Here is a 23,880-nt window from a genome sequence, read left to right as displayed (position 1 = left end):
TAATTTTACCAATTTTAATTATTATTATCATTATTATTAAATTATTGATTTTATTTGTTAAACACATGGAGGAAACTTGAAAAAAACATTAGTAAATAATATTAATGACGTTGTTATAAAACTATTTGACAGAGTATAAACACTTAATAACATTTTAATGACAAATTATATTTGTACCACTGTAGTTGATGTCAAGAAAAATATTTATGATGCTGTTATAAAAACTATTCGAAAGAGTATTAACATCTAATTACATTTTAATGACAAATTATATTTGTATCACTGTAGTTGAGGTCAAGAAAAATATTTATGATGCTGTTATAAAAACTATTTGAAAGAGTATTAACACTTAATGACATTTTAATGACAAATTATATTTGTACCACGGTAGTTGAGGTCAAAAAAATATTTATGATGCTGTTATAAAACTATTTGAAACAGTAGTAACACTTAATGGCATTTTAATGACAAATTATATTTTTACCACTGTAGTTGAGGTAAAAAAATATTTATGATGCTGTTATAAAACTATTTGAAAGAGTATTAACACTTAATGACATTTTAATGACAAATTATATTTGTACCACTTTAGTTGAGGTCAAAAAAAATATTTATGATGCTGTTATAAAAACAATTTGAAAGAGTAATAACACCTAATGACATTTTAATGACGAGTTATATTTGTACCACTTTAGTTGAGGTCAAGAAAAATATTTATGATGCTGTTATAAAAACTATTTGAAAGAGTATTAACACTTAATTACATTTTAATTACAAATTATATTTGTACCACTGTAGTTGAGGTCAAGAAAAATATTTATGATGCTGTTATAAAACTATATGACAGAGTATTAAAACCTAATTACAAATTCAAATTGTATCAAAGTGGTCAGTTATGATGTATTGGTTAATGTTAAGTTGTCATAACAAAGAAATCTCAAACAATGTCATCTTTGCATTAAAAATGACATAATTGAATGAATGACACTTAATGATAGTTGTCATAAACGTCCATAAAATCTCCTTCATGTTCATGACACGTGTCATGTCATGATTATGAATGTGTTATGTCAGTCTTATGAACACCCCTTCAAGTAAAGTGTTACCAGATTTTTCATATTTTGGTTAAATATTCCTATAAAGCTCCTCTAGTTGACAGACAAGTGGAACTAATGTCGAGAAAATTAATGTCAACAAACCAGAATGAAAATGATCAGAGCTGCACAGCAAGACAGAACAAGCACGCACACACAAACTATTATATTATATTCACAATAAGTAACATGGTTTTCCTGTTTATCCCATCATAAGAACAAAGGACCTACCTTTCATTTCCCTCTGCATCCAGTGTGGGCAACCTGCAAAACAATGAGCGGAAAAAATAAATCAGATATATTAACTTGATAAGCACATTGGATCTTATCTGTACAACTGAGTTGAGATATTGCTGCTATCAAAAATCTAATTAATTTTCATAAGTTGCAATAATATTTCATTGTCTATGTGTTCTAGCATTTCTAAGAGATCTCTGATGATGATAAGAATCCCCATGATCCCACAATGGTAAAATGATTCTCTTTAATCCAAGTATCGACTTTGTCTCTGGTATTTCTCTCATAAAAATGTATATAAATTAGACAATTGTTACAGTTGTACAATAACAATACAGAGCTTTAAAAGACCAATGTGAGCATCATTCAGATAATTTGAAGAATATATTGAAATATTTGAATTCTCTTAATTTTGTTGATTAAAGACTATCCTACCGATGCATAGTTTGAGAGACCGCTGAGATCTCTTAAGAAATGCTAGACACATCTTCGAAAAAGCAAAACTCTTCTTTTGTGCTTCATTTAATCTCATTACTGTCTAGGAAAAACATCTGAGATAATAACAAAATATAATTTGTGCCTTTATTTCATTTATGTCCTGAAGGACAAGGACAACAGACAAAACAAATCTCTGCATTGAAATTAGCTCTGAGGCTGAACTGAATTGAATATACACCAGCACAGTCAACAGGAATATAAATAAGAGCTTTTCTGCTGCCTGAAGGCATGAGGATTTTCTATTGTTTTGCCCTGTCGTGTCAAAACTATAAAAAAGCACAGAAAATACTGCAGCACATCTGAAGCCGTGCAATGATGCTTCACCCCTTTGGCTTTGTAGTAAAGCTAGGACTCAACCTGTCAATTTGAAGAAGATTACAGTGGACATCTCTGGTCTGTACGGCAACATCTTAATCACCTTCAACCACCATAAACCATCTCTTCTCAAACCGATGCTGTTAAAATGGCTTTTCCACATAAGGGACAACCATGGATACCAGGTGACACGTACTGTATGTTCTGGGAAAGTGATATTAGGACACCATAACGAGAGATGTAATTAAACACGGAGTGCCATTAAAAATGACTGACACCAGTATCCTGCAAGCTAATAACAATGACTCTTAAAAAAGAATATGCAAAAGAAAACAAATGGTAACACTTCACAATAAGGTTGTATTTGTTAGTGTAGTTAATGTTTTATTATGGCAAAATAAACATGAACTTAGATTATTAAATGCTGAAGAAGTATAGTTCATTGATAGTTAATGTTAGCTAATGCATTAATGAGAATATTGCTTATGTACTACAACTAAACACTCACTGTAAAAAAACTTTGCTGCCTTGAAGTTTTTTGTTGAATCAACTCAGATTTACAAGTCATGTCAACAGAAATTAGTTGTCACAACTTATAAAATATAGTTGAGAAAAGTCAACTTAAATTTATAAGCTATAACAACTAACCTGTAGTTATAACAACTCATCTCTAGTCAAGATAAATAATAGTAAGTTGAAATGACTTGTAAATCCGAGTTGATTCAACAAAAAATTTTAAGGCAGCAAAGTATTTTTTACAGTGCTGATTTTTCTCTTTCTGTATGCTGCATTGTAGATTTAGGACAAGAAAATGTTGCGATTAGAAGCTGTTAAGTCATTTTTCTGGGCAGATAATTCTTGTCTGATAAATGATTCTTGTCTGATCCGTATGGCGCCTAGTGCAATCAAACTAAAACAATACGGGAAACTGCAATCTGATATTGATTGTGACTATCATTTACATTTTTGTTATCCCTTAAAAGCAAACATCAATTATAGTAACATTACAAGACATAGGCAAATGATGTAGATTTATTACATAATGCTAACCTTCATTGTCGCATCTGTTTGTGTAACCTTACATAGGATGTGAAGTTAAGATTAGAAGCCGTGAGCGAGTCATTTGTCTGATAAATGATTGAGATAAAGAAGCAGCGTCCCAGTCAAACTCTCTCATCATCTGCCAGAAACACTGTATCCAACATGAACATTTTCACGTAAAAACCATTTCCTTTTCAAATGGACAACACCCGGTTACAGTATCACAGTCAATTTTTGCACTGGTGATTTCAAAGGCCCAAATTTAGCTTGATCTCAGAATAGACAGCAGTTCAAGGACATATTACTGTAAAAACGCTGTGTAGTCTTAACTTAGACATTACTACAGTAAATCATCTCTTCCCAGCTATGGCATGGCAATGCTTGTCACATAACACATAGGCCATATTTATATTGTAAGTGTTTCTCCAACAATAGATGGGCATTTACATAAGCTTGTTAGTATGCAGTAGGCCTGGGGTCAGTATGTACATAGCTCATGTCGCTACTTTATTCAGTTACAAATTGTGGATAATAAAATCATGTCGTTTGAAAGGAAACAGTTTTAGTCAAACAGCCAATATACAGGAACCACTTTGATTTTATTGGCTGGTACTATATTTTGGGTAACACTTTAGTTTGGCGAATACATATTCATCACTATTAACTACAAATTCTGCCTCAATACACTCCTGATTTAATGCTTATTAATATCTACACTGTAAAAAATTCTGTAGAAATTACAGTGTTACTTGCAGCTGGTTGCCGGTAACTTACCGTAGTAAGTGCTTTGCATGAGGCTGTTGTTTTAGTTTTACTCTGTAAAGACAAAGACTTGTTAATGTCTAATGTTTATTTAACTTTGAATAAAATGTTGCCAATAAATAACATAAATTTAAATCTACGGTAAGTTACCGGCAAACAGCTTCAAGTAACACTGTAATTTCTACTGCTTTTTTACAGTGTAGTAATGTAGTTGTTTTAATGTATACACAGCAAAAAAATGACTTTCTTACTTCGTATTTTTGTCTTGTTTTCAGTACAAATATCTAAAGATTCTTAAATTAAGATGCATTTTCTTGATGAGCAAAATTACCTAAGAAAAAAGTTTGTTTTTTAGAAAAAAAAATTACAATTTAAGTGTATTTTTTTCCTAAAACAAGGAAAAAATCTTGAACTTATTTCTTAACTCATACCCGCCTTTCTTTTGTTTTACAAAATATAAACATACATCAAATATATCAAATAAAAGAACACACACTCTGCTTTCAAACAAACAATAAACAAACAAACAAAATGGGAATTTTTTTTCTTTGCTTCTCTTAATCTTAAATTAAGTATTTTTCTTAAAAAAAATTTTTTAGCAAAAAGCTGAAATACACAGAGTTTAAAATTAGTAAATTATTATTATTATTATTTTGCTTCAGTTGTTTATAAATTGGGCAAGTGCGCAAAATGGATAATTACGGTATTACAGATTAACATAAAACCTCATCAGGAACATGTTCATGCAAATGTTTTTTTTATTGACGAGATAACTTATGAACACTTAATTCATGTAAAAAAATCAAGAAAAAGATTTTTTTACATGTTTTAGGCCCAAATTCACTAAATTGTATATTTTTATCTAAAAACTAGACTTATTTTCTTAGAAAATACACCTTGACTTAGTATTTTTGTCATGATTTCAGAACAAATATCAAAAAAATCTTAAGTAAGAAAGTCATTTTTTTGCAATGTATGTGGTAGGATTAAGGGATGTAGAATATGGTCATGCATGAATATGTGCTTTATAGTACTAATAATAATAGGTAATATGTGACCCTGGACCCACAAAGCTTTCCATTGATGTATGGTTTGTTAGGATAGGACAATATTTGGCCGAGGGTACTATTTGAAAATCCGAGGGTACAAAAAAATCTAATATTGAGAAAATTGCTTTTAAAGTTTTGATATATTTTTGGTAGGAAATGTACAATCGGAGCATGATCTTAATATCTTACGGAGCCCCTAAGGTGACATTGGAGTAAAAAAATCTAAAGTTTAGTTTCATGTGCTCACGCGAAACCTTCATGTGCAGAATTTGTTAAAAAAGCTTAGTTTTGCGTGCGCACGTGAAACTATCGCGTGCGCACGTGAAACTAAACTTTATTTAATTTTTTTCTCCATGTCCCATTAGAGGCTCCGTAATATCCTAATGATTTTTGGCATAAAAATTATAATTTTGACCCATACAATGTATTGCTGGCTATTGCTACAAATATACCCATGCTACTTGTGACTGGTTTTGAGGTCCAGGGTCACATATGCTTGTTACTAGGCAACTTATTTAAAGTGAGAATAGGTCCCCAAATTCAAATTAGGCTAAACCTTAATCTACGACATTTTAAGTGGAATCACATTGTCTGTCCTAATCTCACTGTTATCTATACCCTTTTGATTTGGATGCAGCTGGTTGGTTGTTGCCAATGGTAACTGGCAGTTAAACAAAAGCTCCTCTGCATTGTGCTTAACCAATACCTGGCTCTTCAAAGAGACTGTCAGAAATCAAATCATTATCTTAATTACAAATAGCCCATGTAACATCTCAAGCTAAGAACAGGTGACTCAGATAACACCACAGCTGATGAGAACATTCCAGCCTCATTTTCTACCCAGCAGGTCAGGTGAGACATCTAAGGTTGATAGGTCAAGGGTCTCTAATGGGTTGCCTTGCTTTAAAGTTTACAACATATTCTTCATAAAGTCTTGTGCCCTACCGCTAAAATGTGAAGGGTGCATTGTGTCCTACTGACATTTTCTTACATTGACTTTTGAATGAAGACCTTTTTAAAGGTGACTAGACCGTTCCTCTTGCATAACACAGAGTTAAAGCGGAGCATCTTTGTGATTGACAAGTTGTGACACCTCACCGCCATGCACTGCTGAAAGAGGTTTTTGTGAGAATGCATAAGCTTTTTACATTTCCTTAAGAAAATATGATTTTCTGGCCATAATGCGTGGATATCGTAGGCGGTTTTGCACGCCTTCATTATGTGGATGGTGAGCTTTCTGATCGGTTTTCATGTCCTGGGTGGTTTCTAGGACATTGCTTATGTCTTCTGGGTAGTTGCTAGGCACTCAAGTCAAAAAACCCCACCCCCATATCCTCATGATATTCAGCTTTCTACCATATATACAGCTTGTATCTTCAATGTCTGTAAGTCTATAGATTTTTCACCTATTTTATTATCTGTCAAGCATAAATCTTATTAAAGTAATCACAAACAGTGCGGGTTACAAACAGAAATTTTACAAAATCCTAATCCTAAATATAAGCCTTTGTAACTAGGGCTGTCACAATGATTAAATATTCATCTCATCGCGATTGTTTGACCTCATCGCAATGATTTTAAGTCACCGCAATGATTGCACATCTCTCTAAAAAACTAAAGGGGGAGCTGCAGAGCCTGCATAAATGAGACAGTATCAGATTACTTTTAAATATGTGTTATGTGTATTAATATTTACTGCCAGGTAAACCTTGCAAAAGAAACAAAGAGAACAAAATAAAGAAAAAAAATTATGATTTTTTGCATAAATTGCAGATTTCCGTGCGCAAAATATGCAGGCTTACATGATTTCATAATCCCTGCATTTTCATGGCAAAAATCACATATATTTTAGCAGAAAGTTGAAAAATTTTGTATTTATTTCACACAAGCGCAGCCATGTCCCCTGTTGCCATGGAAACGTTACGAAGTGGCATGATTGTGTGTCGTGAACATCATTGAAAAGCTGCAATGTTCCCGCAATTTCATCGTATAAAACTGCATAAATATCCCGCATATTCCATCGCATTTTTTAAGAAAATGTGCCGCAAGATCAAGGATTTTTGCCCGCAACAGTCACAAAAAAACTCTGCGTTTTTCTGGAAGGACTGATAATTGAAACAGCTGAGAAGTTATTGCACGGTAGCTAGTCTTGCACGGTCCTTAAGGGATATTAAATCTTTATATAATAGCAACTTCAAATATAGCAACCGCCTTAGCACCTATAGAAACACTATATCTATTGTATGCTATATATGAAAGGTATTATTCATCAAAAAAGTTGTTCCCCTCTAAGAGCACTTGAGAACAAATGAGATTTCGTCCTGTTGTGTCATCGATTCGTGCTTTTCAATTACCATTTTCCTGATTAAAACCATGAACAACAAGGGAACCTTCGACAATTAACAATTATCTAATCAATACTGAATAACTTAAATGATAGCTAAATAATTAGGGGGAAGGTCTTCAATAGTGATAACAATCCACTTGACTTGTGACCCAGTCTGTGAAAACTATGTGAGACTATATTTTCTATATATAAATCATCATACATAAAGTAAACAAAATGTACATTTTGTAAAAATAATACTTTGATATCTTTGATATTGGCTGTAAGATTGAAATCAATGAATGAATTCAAACAGTGATCCTCCTATAACCTCATAATAATTAGATTATAAGGCTTTAACCTGAATTTGACAGACAGGGTCCCATACAGGACACTTGCATTTTTAAATAACCGGATTAAATATGACAGTAGACTCTTACTTGTTCCATATCACAGTGCCAGAGATCTTCTGCATTTCACCCAGTGCAGCCAGCAACAAAGATGATTTCCCACAACCCACCTGACCCACTATCATAGTTAACTGACCTGCAGAGAGAACACACAGAAATAAACAACCAACTAACAGGTTTTGTCAATCATGTGGGTTTAATAGACTAAGAGAAATACAACTTAAAGAAGAAATGATTTAAAATAAACACTTATTCACCCCAATAATAATAATATATATTTTTATCGCACAGACATTGTTGCATGTAGAATTGAGTAAATCATAGAAACCATATAATGTTACATTGTAATCGTTTCAAATCAAGCAGTACAGTGTTACATTGTAAACTTAGTCTTTTTTAAAAGGACTGTAAAATAGATTCTCTCTCTGTTCGTTAAATGAAGCCTGTTTATGTGCTGTATGTCTAAACTGAACCACTCTTTAAACCTGTGTAGCTCTAATTTAACAAGCAAATGTCTGCATAAACAAGTTACGACAATACTATTGTTGGTGTATGAAACAAATTAAGCGGTTCTCGCTCATACAAAGACATTTGACAAGAGCTGCCGCAGTAAAAGTGTGAGTCTAAGTGGTAAGTGGGGAGAGCAACTTAAAACTTTATAACACTTGTTACATTTATAATCAGGCTGCGTTTTCTGATAACGTCGTCTCTTTGTGTGCTATGCAGACTCATTTAAGACTTTAGCAGATGCTGTCCATGGCAATGGTGCTGAATTGGTTGATAGCGATCTTTCTAGATCCTTTTTTCATACAGGCATGTTTATACAAATATTCATAATAACTAATATTTAAGATTTTTAACAAAGGGAAGTAAAAAAAATATTATTTTGTATTCATTGCGCCTTCTTTACCAGGAGAGTTCTTTGCTGGGATGCAGAGAACGCATGTATGGTATTTTATTTTTTATTTTTTATTTTTTTTCTTCCTTCTCTTAGGTTATTACGGTTAACCTGTGAAGGTTATTATGGTAAACATTTGCGAACAACTGGGGTAAGAGGGGGGTTGAGCAAGAAGTAGATAGAAGTGTATGTTTGTTTGTAATGTAAATGTATGTTACTGTGTGTATCTTGTAATATTGAGTGAAATGTGTTATTTTGTTGTAGGACCCCCTAGAAAAAGAGATGATGCATCTCAAGGGGCTATCCTAAAATAAAAATAAAATAAATTAAAAAAATGTTAGCGCAGATGTTTGGTGCCTGGAGATCGGCTGTGTTTAACATTATAAAGCAATTCTGCACCACGGATTGCCGTCATGCTTTCACACAGTGAAAGAGATTAAAGGGTGACTTGACACACAACAAGAAAACAAATTTATTCAGGGGCTTTACCTGTATTTCTGAAAATGGAAAAATTCACAGAGGTCCGAACAATGGTGACCACGTTGCGGGGGCCATTAAACACATCCGAAGTGTAAGGTGGTTACAAAATTACCATTGTGAAGCATCCTGCACATTTAGTCCTTTGGATGTGTTTCTGTTTGATTTCTTTCTTCCTCCAAACTCTCCGAATCTGATTCAGGCTCAAACTGGTAAGGCAATACCGATGCCATAGGCAGTTTACAGAGACAATTTTGTTTGTTTGATTATCTGTACACGCAGGAAGGGCTGAAACCCAATTTCATGGGCGTTACATTTTGAAAACGCTTACAACGATTGCCCAATCACACGCGCTGCAATCAAGCGTTTGAGAGAGGTGTTGCCAATATCTATTTTATGTGAAAAATTTTGAACTTTAAATCACACAACAATATTGTCGCAGACCCCAACAATAAACATATCAACTTTTGTGGTCAAATTAGTGGCTCTTTAATAAAAGAGGACAGGAAATTATGGCGAGAGGAGTAGAGAATGGAAATAGGTGGTAATTAAATGAGTCAATGGGCATGATCTCCAACGCAGTGTTGTAGTCGAGTCCAACTCGACTCCAAGTCAAGACCAAGACCACAGATCCAGTGTCGAGTCCGAGTCAAGACCGAGTCCACATGCAGCTTTGTCTGGACTTGGACTCGACACGTGATAACTGGTTTTGATCTTAACTCGGACTCGAGTTGGGATCGATTACAACACTGCTCCAATTCTAGAGACACATAAAACCACAATCACAGGCAGTGGCATATCACACAGAACATGTGTGTCATTTTGTATTTGCACACAGCTGTCACACAATCACGCTTTGCCAAGTTACGCTGTGATAACGGCTTAGCACTGCTGGAAGAGGTGAAGTACCAATTATTTTCGGCCATTTGACCGAAAAACCAATAATGTCATTTTCTGCCAAAAATTTCCAGCGTGCGAAATTTCGTTGCATCACCAGTAATTAGAAAATGTCACAAGCCAAACTCGCACCACCCACACGAGAACTACTGCTCAATAAATCACAGCATTTGCGCTGACCACTATGCCAGCTCTATCACCTGCTAACAATCTCATAGGACTCACCAAAAGGTATCTTTATATCCACATTGGATAGTGTTGGGGCTCCATCAGTCCAGCTGAAATAGCCATTTGTTATCTAGGACAGAAAATCGGGTCTGTTAGTTTTTTTGTGTCCTTACTTGATGCACAGCATATAAACTGCATTAATCTCACTTTAATGCAGATATCTTCATCCTCCACCCCCAGCAGTTCATCATCCAGCTCGCTTTGAAGTCCAATCCTGTTCCAGTCCTCTCTGATGGGATGCTTGCGGTTTACCACTTTTAAAGGCTGTAGTAGAGGTGTAAAAAACAACTTTTCAACAATGATAATTTTTTGTGCTTTCATTTTTGCATGTATCATAAAAATGTGGTAAATGATTAAATTTGAATTTATTTGAAGTTGAATTTGTTAAATGTTTGAGACCATAACTCCTAAAGAGCTTTGAAATAGCTAGAAAAGCCAACGCTATTTAATGGCAAATCGTACGTATTTTACAAGATTCAAAATTTTACATTCAAACATTTTCATGTTTTGCTTTTGCCCCTGTGACGTTGGGGTTAGGGGCCTGGTAATCGTATGTTTATGATAATCGTATGTTTTTGAACGAATCACTTCATACAAAACTTAAATTGAATCACAGATATGAATGATGATTTGTTACTATTACTTGTCAAAAGACATTTTCTTTCTAGAGAGCCACTAATTGGTGACAAAAATGTCCTCAAATATCACCAACCAATAACATGTAAGCATATGGGTCATGTGTTTGTATGAAAAGACAAATTTGTGAATCAAATCACTTTTTGATTCATTTTTAAAGGGGACATATCATGAAAATCAGATTTTTTCCATGTTTAAGTGCTATAATTGGGTCCCCAGTGCTTTTATCAATCTAGAAAATGTGCAAAACAACCCAGTAACTTAGTTTTGGTAAACCATTCTCTGCAAGCATGTGAAAAAATAGGTAATTGAAATTTGGCTCCCCTTGTGATGTCAGAAGGGGATAATACCGCCCCTTAATCTGCACTATCCAACCACGGCACTGCCATTTAGTGCAGAAATCTCATTTGCATATTAAAAGACACACCCAAAAACGATGTATTTTTGCTCACACCTACAAAGTGGCAATTTTAACATGTTATAATAAATTATCTATAAGTGATATTTTGAGCGAAAACTTCACATGTACTCTGGGGACACCAACTATTTATTTGACATCTTAAAAAAGTCCCCTTTAAGAAAATAAGCTTTAATAGCTGCACACTTGACTTACCAGGGCTTGGTATTTGTTGTGATTGGTTGAGTTGGGTAAAATTGTTAAAATTGTCGCTTTGTGCTCCTGTTCAACTCCAATTTCATCACAGGCGAAAAACTCACTCAGTTTCTGCACACTGGCAACAAAATAAAATGTTAATAAGTTGTTAGTACAACTATAGTTGTCATATATGCTTGATATGAACATAGTCTCATAAAATTTGCAACATTTCGTGATAACCATTTTTAACTTGTCTTTTTAATCTACAGTACCTGCCAGGTTTTATTTTATGTATTGTTTTCTGATTTTTTCCTATTTTTAAATCATTGGCGCTTGGGGTTGGGGTTAGGATGTACTTTTATGGATTGGTTTCTACATGTTTTTTTTTCCGCTTTAAAACTATTCTCACCTGGAGTTTGGTTTAGGATGTCTAAAAATGTAACAGAAAGTGATTCTTACCCCAACCCCAAGCGACAATGGTAAGAAAATAGGAAAAAATATGAAAAACAATACATAAAATAGAACAAAAAAGAAAGTCGTGCAACAGACACGAGAAACTATTTATAAAAATAGTGTCACGAAAAAGACATTCGTGCTCATGGCATGGCACAAAAAAAGCTGAATTTCGTGCCATTGACACAAATAAATTAATACAATTTTGTGTGACTATAACACGACTTTCCGTGAGATCAGTCTGGTTTAGAGGTGTGGGGCTTTATAACTGCACTCTAAAAACCGTTGGGTTATTTGTTATACCCAACAGGTGGGTTAAACATATTGGGTTGTTGTGTTGGGTTATTCGTAGCTTTTATTGGGTTATTTCTATAACAACCCAGACCGATGGGTTAAAATCGGGCTCACGTCACGCATTTAAAATGTCAATGATCGACAGGTGCCACTGCTGAGTGCGGACAGACACGAGAGGTACGTTTTAAAATATATATCTCTGTGTAATGTTTTATTTGCTACAAAGTGTCTTTAAGCTCTACACACAGTAAACTATCAGCCACGTTTTCTACAAATACTTGCACAAAACGCTGTTGTCTAGTTTTTGTCCGTTACACCTGTTCCATTAATTAACTGTTAGTGTTACCGATGCCAACACGCGTTTTTAAGCCATCATAAAGGTAGGAAAACATCGCAAATTATTTTAATACTAAACAGCACCAACAACATGATCCCTTACGAAAATGAATCATGTCTTTTTTTAGTAGTATAACGTTAGTTTCATGGCGTATTGATTGCCATATTGCTTTACCATGGCTTCTAACAGACAATGTTTTTTGGTTTAAAGTGTAGTAAAAACCGTTTTTTAACTTTTGTAAGGGATGCAACCGGCTGTTTTTTGCTCCAAATCTTTTTTTAGCCGGTCTGTTATAGAAACAGAGCTGTAATATAAATGTGCTTCTGAATGGAAATGTATTAAGAAATGACTCGATGGCATTTTATTGTCGTTTTACCTCAGTATAATCCCTGATAAAGCGCTGTTTAATCCTGCACACTACTGTTTACGGTTACCCCGGTAACGGTTGAATTTGCAATTCAGCGCCATCTACTGTCAAAGTATTTATTCAGCGTGCCAGATGTGTTTGCTTTGAGATTTAATACATTATTCTTTTCTTTAAATGTAGACATTCTTGGAGATGTTGCATTAAAAACCTTTCAAAATGGCCAGCAAGATGGTTCAGCCTTCCTACAGTACCAAGAGCCAACATTTATTAATTTTCAACATGTAAGTATCATTTATGACACTTTTTTTATCCTGTTTATGTGTGCATATTTACATTGTGAAAATTCTGTCTTAAGGTCAGAAAACAAACATAATTCAGTATTTGGAGGATGAGGTATGACGAAGACCCCATGTCCTGCTATGGGATGAATTCGACTTATCACAAGTCTTTGTTATTGTGGGGAGGCATGGCCCTGGAGCAAGACCAGCAGTTGACACATGCTTTAATATTCCCAAGCCTTTCACTACTGTTAGGTAGTTTCTGTAACACACAATACATTTTGTACCAGGTGATGTTTCCTTAACACATTGTCACCTGCTTAAAGGGATAGTTCCCCCCAAAATAAAAATTATGTCATAATTTTCTTCCTCTCCTGTTGTTACAAACCTGTATACATTTCTTTGTTCTGATGACCACAAAGGAATGTTTGAAACCAAGCAGATCATGAGCCCCATTGACTGTCATAGTAGGAAAAAAGAATACTATGAATGTAAATGGGGCTCATCATCAGTTTGATTTCAAACATTATTTGAAATATCTTCCTTTGTGGTCATCAAATTAAGACTTTTATACAGGTGAGAGGATGAAAATGATGACAAATGTGTGAACTATCCTTTTAAGCAGTTTTTAATTGGATAAGATGGAGTATTTGTTCTGTTCTTATATGTTTTTGTATATTTATGTATGTATATATCTATGTGTGTATGTATTTATGCTTCTATACATGTATGTATTTATACATTTAAGTGCAGATGCAAATGACTAAATGGAAATAAAGCATTATAAATGTATTTGTAAGTTTTGTATTATTTATTTACAAAGCAAATAATAGTAATAAATATTTAATAATAATAATAATAATAATAATAATGGGGTTAAAACAGCATTGCAAAAAATAACCCAACAAATTGGTTATTTCATAACCCAACTAATTGGGTAAAACTTTCTACCCAATGCATTGGGTTAAAATAACCCAACAATGGGTCGGTGCTATAGTAACCCACCATTGGGTTATTTATTGGGATATTTTTAACCCAACTGTTTTTAGTGAGTGCTTTTTCTAAAAATCTTAAGTTTTTATGATTCTCACCTTACAAATTCATACAAATTAGGCCCCTCGAGATTTCAGTGAGATCAACCTGGATGGCCTACTGGTCAATACTACTTTAAAAAAATATTACAGTCTAACCATCATTACAGTCCAACATAAACTAAAGGAAAACAAGAACCATTATTTTTAGCTAGACTTAAGACTGATGCCTATGATGTGTAGTGCCCGGAAATGGATCATGTTTTAATGTAATGTTGTATGTAATGACTCTAGAAACAGCAGATGCTATCATAAAAAATGTTTATTACAAGCTTTGGACGGATGGCAAACATGGCCTGTTTTCTGTACAGCGCTGATCTATGACTTGTTTGTGAACTGCACACTAGATACAGCCTCACTATCTAAAATTCATTACGCATCGGTGGATTGATGGGATTTAACCCGTGGCACACAAACACACATCACCGTTCTCAGAAAAAAGTCTAGCTGTGATGGGGAGGAGAAAAAACCCAGAGCGCGAGCCTGAGCTGAAATGATTTATCACACATTGACGTAGGCAACGTGCAAGACCATTACATTCTATCCCCGGGTGGTTAATTAAAAACTGTAAATCCTAAAACCTTTTCTTTGGTTGTATATCACTGTAATACACAGAGTAATCCTTGTGACAACGATTATCGTAGGACACTACATAGACATTAAGCAGTAAATTTCACTAGGTGAGAACAGCAGGGTGTATAATCTTTGTTTTAAAAAGAAAAAAATGGGGAATGGGGAAAATCAACAAAAATATAATCACATATTGTCACTGTCAGGCAGAAACCTCATATTTTTCTTTACATTTGCATGTGCGTTTTGCAATTTTTAAATAAATAAAAGTACATGCTTGCCTGTATATAGCCTAGTATGCTTTACAGTATGTTATGGTGCACTTACTGCCTCAGATGCTGTTGTTTCAATGATTGATTTAACACACATGTCCCACACTTGCCAGTCAATAATCTTGTAACTTCAAAATGTTTAATGACACATGCAAATGACAGAGCCTATATAAAGCTCAAATAAAAAAATAACGACACAACCGTATGCAAATTTTTACATTGTTTTTGAGATGGCTAATTTGTAAAAATTTGCATACGATCAAATTTGAATGTTTTTGAAAAATCAGCATTTTCTCCTGTGATATTTAGGGTCAGAGTGGGGTTTCAAAAATGTTTTTCTGATAATTGTATGTTTTTGAACGATTCACTTCTTACAAATTCATACAAAGTTTTTGCCCAACAGCAATGAAATATAGCTAACAATAATATATAGAATTTTGGCCCAAATCCCAGAATGCATTTAGATGGTCTCAGTAAAAATTTACATTCATCATAGAAAATGGTGAATGTAAATTATGTTATAATTGTTTACAAAATTATTCTATCAGGTTACAAAATACTGTTTTGCCCAACATGTGTGTGTGTGTTATGTCTATCCTTTGCTTATATAAGTACCAGTGATCCGCGGTCAACCACGGTTACTCGTGGTTACGAAAATATTTTTAAAATATTTAAAATATTTTTAATGATATTTGGGTAAGGTCGGTCGGGTCGTTTGAAATAAAGATGACAATACTATTTTAAACAATTACTACTTTTAAAAAATGCGGGCCAGGAAGCGTGTCGGGTAAATATTTTTTTGCGGTCCAAGTTGCTGGCGGGTTAGTTGAAAATGTTGGTCGGGTTGTTTATACATTGACCCGTGCATCACTGATAAGTACTGAGTCATTAGCCTAGCAACATGCTAACTGTAAACAATTGTCTCTATTGTATGTTCCTGGCCATAAATTGGGTATCAAATTAGCCATTTGCGGCCCGCCCTCCCCCTCTCTGCGGCCCGCGGCACCTTTCAACAATATAACATAATCTGGCCCGCAGAAAATTTTTTATTTACTTTGTTTCATATTCATTTCATTTTTAATTTAAACGTTTAAGGGTTTGTTCACATGTCGCGTCTAAGGTTAAAACGAGTCAAGGCGTTTCTTACTTTCTAAAGTGCTTGGGAGTGGAAGTTGCGCTCTGTAGCGTGGCGTCACGTGTTGCTACGCAGCCATGAGCCGCGCGTGCTCCATGATTGCGAGGATAACATAATGCGCGATCGGACTTTCCTCATCTGAACCTCGCGTCAATCATATCATTCTCACCATGCGATCAGTTAATCTGGTCGGGACTTTGTAGTGTTTGTCCAGAGAAGATCACTTTCACTTATTCATATTTTTCCACATATAATAGCAAATTCATTAAAACTGTGGAATAACAAAGATGGAACATAATAAAGTCAATACTATGACTGTAAACAATCCAAAATAAATCAAAACACAAACACTTACTGATGGTAATTTTTTTATAATGGTTTATAAATGTATACAGAAATTGTATTTATTAATTTAGTGCAAGGTTTTAATAGGCCTTAGTTATTAAAGATAAGGTTAAGAAATGATTTAATTATGTATATTTAAAAGATAAAAACCACTGCTTTTATTATACATTAAATAATAGAATTTTAACAGTCAATTTACAGAAATATTGTATTTTTTTAACCTTAAAATAGCTCTGCGGCTCTACGATTAAATGCCAATCTCAGAAATGGCCCCAAGCAAATTTGAGTTTGAGACCCCTGGTTTGTGATAAAAGTGACGCTCACGTTTGCCAGATACAGACGCATGATGCTCATGACGCAAAGAACACACATTTTGGTATGACGAGCAACACACATGACACTCCGAACACATATTTTTAAATTTGCACCCCTCGGAAGACAAGTCACCAGCCACCACTGCTTAGGATGCTTCCTTTGTTTTAAAACAGAGCTAAAATAACAGAAATATCTTATCCTGTAGCAATGGTTTTGTAACTGACCTGACCAGGGCTTTGACGGTGGAGCGCACGACACTGGACAGCAGAAACAGAGGGGTGACCAAGATATGAAAGAGTGAAAGGGAGGCAAAGGCCACAGCGGGAGACAGGTCAGCATCATCAGACAGGTGCACATGAGCCACAAACGTCTAAAACAAAAATAGATGATATTTTCACTTTCTATACATTCATTTCATTTAGTTTTAGATTAACTTATGTAATAGGTAAGCATTAAAAACTACTACTGTCTGAATGGTGGTGTATACTTACAGTGAGTACTGCAGCAATGGGAATGGCGGTGTTCATAAATACTGTGAAGAAATAACATGCTAAATGAGTTTTAAAAATGTATATATTTGCAGGTGATATTTCATATATCCATCATGTTGCTGAGCATCTAACTGAAATGTAACACACAAAAAAAAAAACACACACACATTGTAGCATCATGGCTAAAACCACCATAGACATCAAGGGAGACATTAGCAAATATTCAGAATAGTGATTGTTTAAATACAGTATGTAAATATTAGTTACCAGTTATCAACAATTGGACATAATGCAACAAACTGAAAACAACTCCTAAAAATGTTTTGCTATTTCTTTTGAACTTGGAGCATCTTAAAAATGCAATGCACGTCTCGCAACATGCTCAGAATAAACAGCAATAGATCATCCAACAGCTAGGGCTGCACGATTAATCGCGACTAATCGTTTGCAGAATAAAAGTTTTTGCTTACATCATATACATTTGTGTACTGTGTATAATAATTATGTACATATACTGTAAATACACACACATGCATGTATAATTTAAAAAATATATATTTATAGATTAAATTTTTATATATAATATAAATTACATATAAATATAAAAATATATATACACGTTTATACATGTAAATATTTCTTACATATATAGTGTGTATTTATACATACAAATTAATATGCACATACATGATGTAAACAAAAACTTTTATTCTGCAAATGATTAATCGCGATTAATCATTATGCAGCCCTACCAACAGCCAAAGATGTCTGTCTAACAAACGTATGCAAAGACCAGAAAGGTAAAAAAAAAATTCCATGCAGAAGGTAAGAGATGTCATACACCGCCAATGTTATTTCTCCAGGGCTAAGTTAAGTCTGTAATTTTATTAAAACATGAACATGAACATCAAAAGTGATCTACAGCTAATTCATGATAAGGGACGTGAACCAAAGCTCATAAGACTTTACTGCCTAAAATGTATAACTCATGCACCTGCTCTTACAGATTTGACAGCAAATCTTCTTCCAAATATGAGTTTGGAGAAACAAACTTCCCCGGAGGGAAAAAGCATAATTATGTTGCTGCACTACTTGATTCTTAAAATGAGGAGAACATTTTGGATGAGGCGTGGAATACATTTTTGAGAAAACAAAGCATAAAACTTGAGTCTTAGCAAGTGAAACAAAATGATAGATAAATGATATATTTCTTTAACATGATTCATGTAGTAAATATCTTAACTGCTATCAAAACAAAATTTATACGCTTAAATATAATCATTTTATTTCAAACTTTAAATTTAAGCTTCAGTCTATACAGACAACTAATCTCCATCTCCTAATGGTTTGTGCTAAGAACCGTCACAGTTGACAAAGTCTACATCTGAAGTTTTGCTGATTTCTGCGGGTTGCTGTATCTGCACAATTTCTTTGCCGGATGGCTGCTGACATTACTGAATGTGTAATAGCTTCAATCTCGTGATGCAAAGGAAGTGCTGTGACTGTGTGGATCCTAGCGAGCACATTAAGCAATTCCAGTTGAAAGCCAACCCTATCATTACATCGATCTGACTGAGATCGATGCATTTCTTCAGAATATAAAACAAATTTACACAAATCCCCTTAGAGGAGGCCAGACAATACTTCACTGTATTCGTAACTGATAAAGGTACAAATTAGTACCCCATGTATTGTCTTAGGCCCAGTGCCGGTCCTAGATGCTGGGAGGCCCTAAGCAAAGCTTTGTGAGGGGCCCTCTGTCAGTGCATTCAGACCCTGATAGCATAGCACACATACATCTCGGAGACGTCTATTTGAAGTCTGCGTTTACATCTGCAAGATGTCTTATTTAAATTGTTTTCTCATCTGCAATACGTCTGTGAGACGTCTCTTAAAAGATGTCATATAGACATATTGAAGATGTCTGCAAGACGTTTTTGATTTAGAATGTAAAGCAGCTCTTTTCCTTTATAAGATGTTTTTACACACCAGATGTATTCCAGATCTCCAGATCTTTACCAGACATCTCACAGACGTACCTGTGCTATCTGGGTAAAACCCAGTCAATGTTGCTGTTAGTTAGTTGTTAACTAACCACATAGTGTATTATCTTATAGCTGTATAATATTCCCATATGCACATTACTTTGAAACCCTGACTGATAAACTTGCTGATTGTAACATGAAACATGTATTTGCTGATAAGTTGTTTTGATTTAAAATGTGTTGTGAGAAGCACTAAAAAATTTACCTGATCTAAATAAATGTAATGAATCAAATTAAATTACATAAAAAAAAATACGGTTAATAACCAGGGTTTAAATGGGGATTGGTTCTGTGGGGGGGGGCCGCTGTGGGGAGGGGTACTTCGAGGGGTAACATGTTTAATACTGATGACAGCAAAGCCACTGGTGTGTTTCAATGACATTCTGGACCTCTGATAGGATTTGATAAGTTTCAGCTTTAAAGCTGTCACAGAGGTTGACACCAAATATTTTAAAAATAGTGTCTGATTTTAAATATTGCAAATCTATGAGTTTGACACCCTATATCCATTTGTTGCACATGTCATTATGCACAACTGATCAAACTTTAAAGGAAGTTAAAAGAATCAATCTCCTTGAATAATTCTACACACAGTACTGTATCAGCAACATGTCTTATAAATTAGCCATAGAGATTCCCTATGCTGGTCAGCAGCTACAATCATATAGTTAGGTTTGATTTGTGTAATCAAAATACATTATTTTATTATCTATACAATGAGTTATATCCAGTGTTATCCAGTTAACATACTGTAATTAAACGAGTGACATATACTTTAATCCTTTACAAATTTCAAGTCTTCTATTAAGTTTTCTCGACGTGGGCACCATTCTTACCTCTCTCTCTCTCTCTCGCTCTCTCTCTCTCTCTCTCTCTCGTCAAATTATCCTGCACGAGAGCGCGTTCTTGAAGTTCAAAGGAAAAAGCGCGTGTTTTCGCGGCAATTTCGTCACCCAATTCGCGTCATTTGAATCGCCCCATGCTAGGACGCGTGTCTTTACATTGACTTAATCTGCTCGCGCAAATCCTTTATCTTGTTCCCTTGCTTCACGTTTTTCCCCTTTATTCTGCTCCAGACGGATAGCTTTGTCTTTGTTTTAAATCAATGGTGGGCATATAATATGCGCATCGTTACCAAATCACTCTTCTGCGTCATGCACGCGGCCGTTTCTAAATTTGAAGGCTGCAACCTCCGGATCATGTCGCATATGCGCGCTGCATACGTCATCAAGCCTGATTTATTTAAGTTAAATAAGCATTTCATTTGCAAGTCATAAGCATAATATAACAATTAACCATTAACTAAGAATAATAGTCAACATTATAATTGTTAATATTCTAAAATACGTTTTTATGACGCATATGCAGCCTACAAATGTGACCTCTGAAGGCTGCAGCCTTCGGATTGAGAAACTGCCTGCATGTTGTCCGAGTACATATCAGTGATTTAAGAAATCATTAAGTATTTTTAAAAACCCGCACAAATTCGGAAGTTTGCAAATTATTTAAATTATAGCGTCTTGTTTTCATTAAACATAATAATAATTTTTCTTTGATATAATGGTTTTAAATAATTCTGAGATCAAGGGGGCCCTCTAGTGGTGCGGGGCCCTATGCAAATTGCGTACTTTGCGTATAGGAAAGACCGGCACTGCTTAGGCCCCTACTGTTTTCAAAACTGATATTAATCGGTGGTATTTCAGGCTAATTTATTTGACCGACAAAGCAGTTTCTGAGCATAAAACACCTCATGGTGCTGTTGAACTCTATATATCAAAACAATCTACCTCACATACAGTCGGATTGTGCCAATTTCCCATGATAGCCATATGATCTCGACTTTTATTGCCACCTACAATGGGTTCACAAGTTTAACACCCAACTAAAATATGACATGGCATTTTAGCGAAAGTGCAGACAGGTCTCCTTAGGCATCAATATGATTATATTAAGTCAGCGTGCTGGAAGCATTGCAATCAAGATAGTAAACAATAAAAAATGTTGCTATTATATCTGCAATTCCTATTACTGCTGGGTCCTGCTGTGGTGCTTAAGCATATACTGTTTTTTATGATATTTGAAATGCCTTTGGTGTACTCATTTTGTCTGTCTTGTGGGTCTGGGCAATAGTGATCAAAATTCATTTCTTGGTAATATTAGGAAGAATGGCTATTATATAATACATTTCTCTGTATTTACTCTTTCAATATTAAAGATATCAAGGTTATATTTTTACAGAATGTCCTTTACATTATGTAGCATGATTTTATGTAGAAAACACTAAATCACAAAAAAATTCTTTAGCTGGGTTTTCACTAAATAGGTCACCATATCCCTTGTAAAATCAGGTCTAAATATCCTATAGCGTCAGTATAATAATCCTCTATGCAATTGTAAACATGTGGCCAAAACTTTAAAGAAGCTGACTTTATAAATGTAAATGGATGTGTATTACAGCTACTGCACTTTGAAAGGGATCAAAATTCACCTTTGCAGAAACGTCAGTAAAAAGGGAATCACCAAACAAAACAGTACATAAATCTCATGGCTCATTGCACCACTGCATACTGAATTGACCTCAATGACTAAGCCAATACTTGCTAGTGTTAAGCAAACTAATGCAATAAGTGACCGGAGAGGAAACAAGTACGCTTGAAAGACTACGTAACCTTGATTTAATTAACAATGTAAACAACACAGTCAAGGAAGCATAACAGCAGCATGTGAAGTAACAAAATAATGCATTATGATTTGTCTGATGATGATGAGTCTTGTGCTTTTGCATCTTCAACCAACCAAGAAGATCCCACATGGATAAGTAAGAGCATGAATGCTAAGACTAACTGACTATCACTACCCTAAAAAAGATGGCTTTAGGTCCTTGTCTGTATATGAAATCATAGTGAATGCTAAGATTTCTCACTTGATATTGATGTGTAGAAAGCGAAGGTCTGTAGGCTGGTCAACTCTTTTTTCCGGGTCTCCTCCACGCTTGAACAGAAGATGTTCTCCCAGGCGTACAGCTTCAATAGTTTGATACCCCGCAGCAATTCATTGGTCTTCTTCAGGCGTTCGCTGGAATAATCCTAAATTTGCCATAAAAATTACACATAGGCAACAACTCGAAAGGTATTTATAATCATTTGGGTCTTATTTGACAACACATAACTCAGGGTTGAATAGTTCATTGACAATATCGGGCTTTACTACACAAATATCATCCGTGTTTGAGCAAAATCTATATTTGTACAGCTTATTGACTCCATGCTATTTACTTCTTTTTGTCATTAAGTAAAGAATGTTAAAGGGACAGTTCACCCATAAATAAAAATTATGTCTTCATTTACTCAATCTCATGTTGTTACAAACCTGTATACATTTCTTTGTTTGGATGAACACGAAGGAAGATATTTTGAGAAACGTTTGAAACCAAACCAAACAGGAGCGCCATTTACTTCAATAGTATTATTTTTCCTACTATGGATGTCAGTCGGTATGATGATAGAATTTTCATTTTTGGGTGAACTATCCCTTTAAATAACTCACCAATGTGCTTTTTTGTATTTCCGATAACTTGGTAGCCACAAAGTATTGAACAGGAGCCAGAAGGGTGATGACCGTCGCCCCTATCAAGGCACTTATTCCCAGGAGGTAGTAAAGGAGGATGATTCCAACTACGATCTAGAACCAAGAGAAAAAACGTTATTGTACTTTTATATTTTTCTGGCTTTGGGATAAAGTAAAGGTTACTTTGCAATTCCAGTTGATGCCATCAGGAGCACAGAAATGACGTACAATAATTAAAAACCAATAAGAACAAATTTTTGCATAAATTATTTGTAAACCTACTATGCTATTATGCAAATTGTCTAATTCAGTTCAATGGGACAGTTTGTTTCAGAGATTTTTTGTCAAGCGACACAGTAAACCATTCTGCTAGTACTTCTGCCGGTTCCTGTGGGAATTGCAGGGGTTCGTGAGTTGAAAAAAAATATTAAAGGCGGGGTGCATGATTTTTGAAAAACAGACATCGTTGCCTGGGTTGCGTATGTGTGGGGCGGGTCTATCAAGGTCCAGATTCTATTGGGATAGGGATGTGTTTGTTTAGGAGATTTCAAAAGTTAACATTGGCTTTCAGAGATCTGCCTTTAATTATAATTCAATCATAAAATGTTAATAAATAATTTTAAAATAAAAAAATCTTGTACTAACCAAAAGATATAGGCTATTTTATTTGTTTAATCTGTGTGTCACACGACCATTACACAACAATACAATGGGCTCTACCTTACTACCGGCGCAATGCAGCGCAATGCCCGACGCAAGTGTCTTTTGCTAGTTTCCACCCTGTGCAATTATCATTTTCACGTTTAGCGCCACGTTGTTTAAATAGCAAATTAATTTGCGCCCCCTTTTGCGCCCAT

General features: G+C 34.8%; 1 protein-coding gene across 3 annotated transcripts in view; it reads right to left on the bottom strand.

Moving 5' to 3' along the window:
- The window catches only part of abcc8 (ATP-binding cassette, sub-family C (CFTR/MRP), member 8), a 239,628-nt gene that overhangs the window by 32,090 nt on the left and 183,658 nt on the right, over nt 1-23,880 (bottom strand). For all 3 annotated transcript variants that reach the window (XM_073868856.1, XM_073868857.1, XM_073868858.1), the window contains 9 exons: nt 23,003-23,137; nt 22,380-22,542; nt 17,412-17,452; nt 17,145-17,290; nt 11,482-11,599; nt 10,380-10,496; nt 10,230-10,302; nt 7,763-7,868; nt 1,326-1,358 (listed from right to left, as the gene is read on the bottom strand). In XM_073868856.1, coding sequence (XP_073724957.1) covers nt 1,326-1,358; nt 7,763-7,868; nt 10,230-10,302; nt 10,380-10,496; nt 11,482-11,599; nt 17,145-17,290; nt 17,412-17,452; nt 22,380-22,542; nt 23,003-23,137 — 932 coding nt within the window. The remainder of the gene's footprint in view (nt 1-1,325; nt 1,359-7,762; nt 7,869-10,229; nt 10,303-10,379; nt 10,497-11,481; nt 11,600-17,144; nt 17,291-17,411; nt 17,453-22,379; nt 22,543-23,002; nt 23,138-23,880) is intronic.

This window comes from Misgurnus anguillicaudatus, chromosome 6, assembly GCF_027580225.2.
Source record: "Misgurnus anguillicaudatus chromosome 6, ASM2758022v2, whole genome shotgun sequence".
NCBI lineage: Eukaryota > Metazoa > Chordata > Actinopteri > Cypriniformes > Cobitidae > Misgurnus > Misgurnus anguillicaudatus.
Note: the sequence above shows the minus strand (reverse complement) of the source record. Positions and strands in the feature narration are given on the sequence as shown.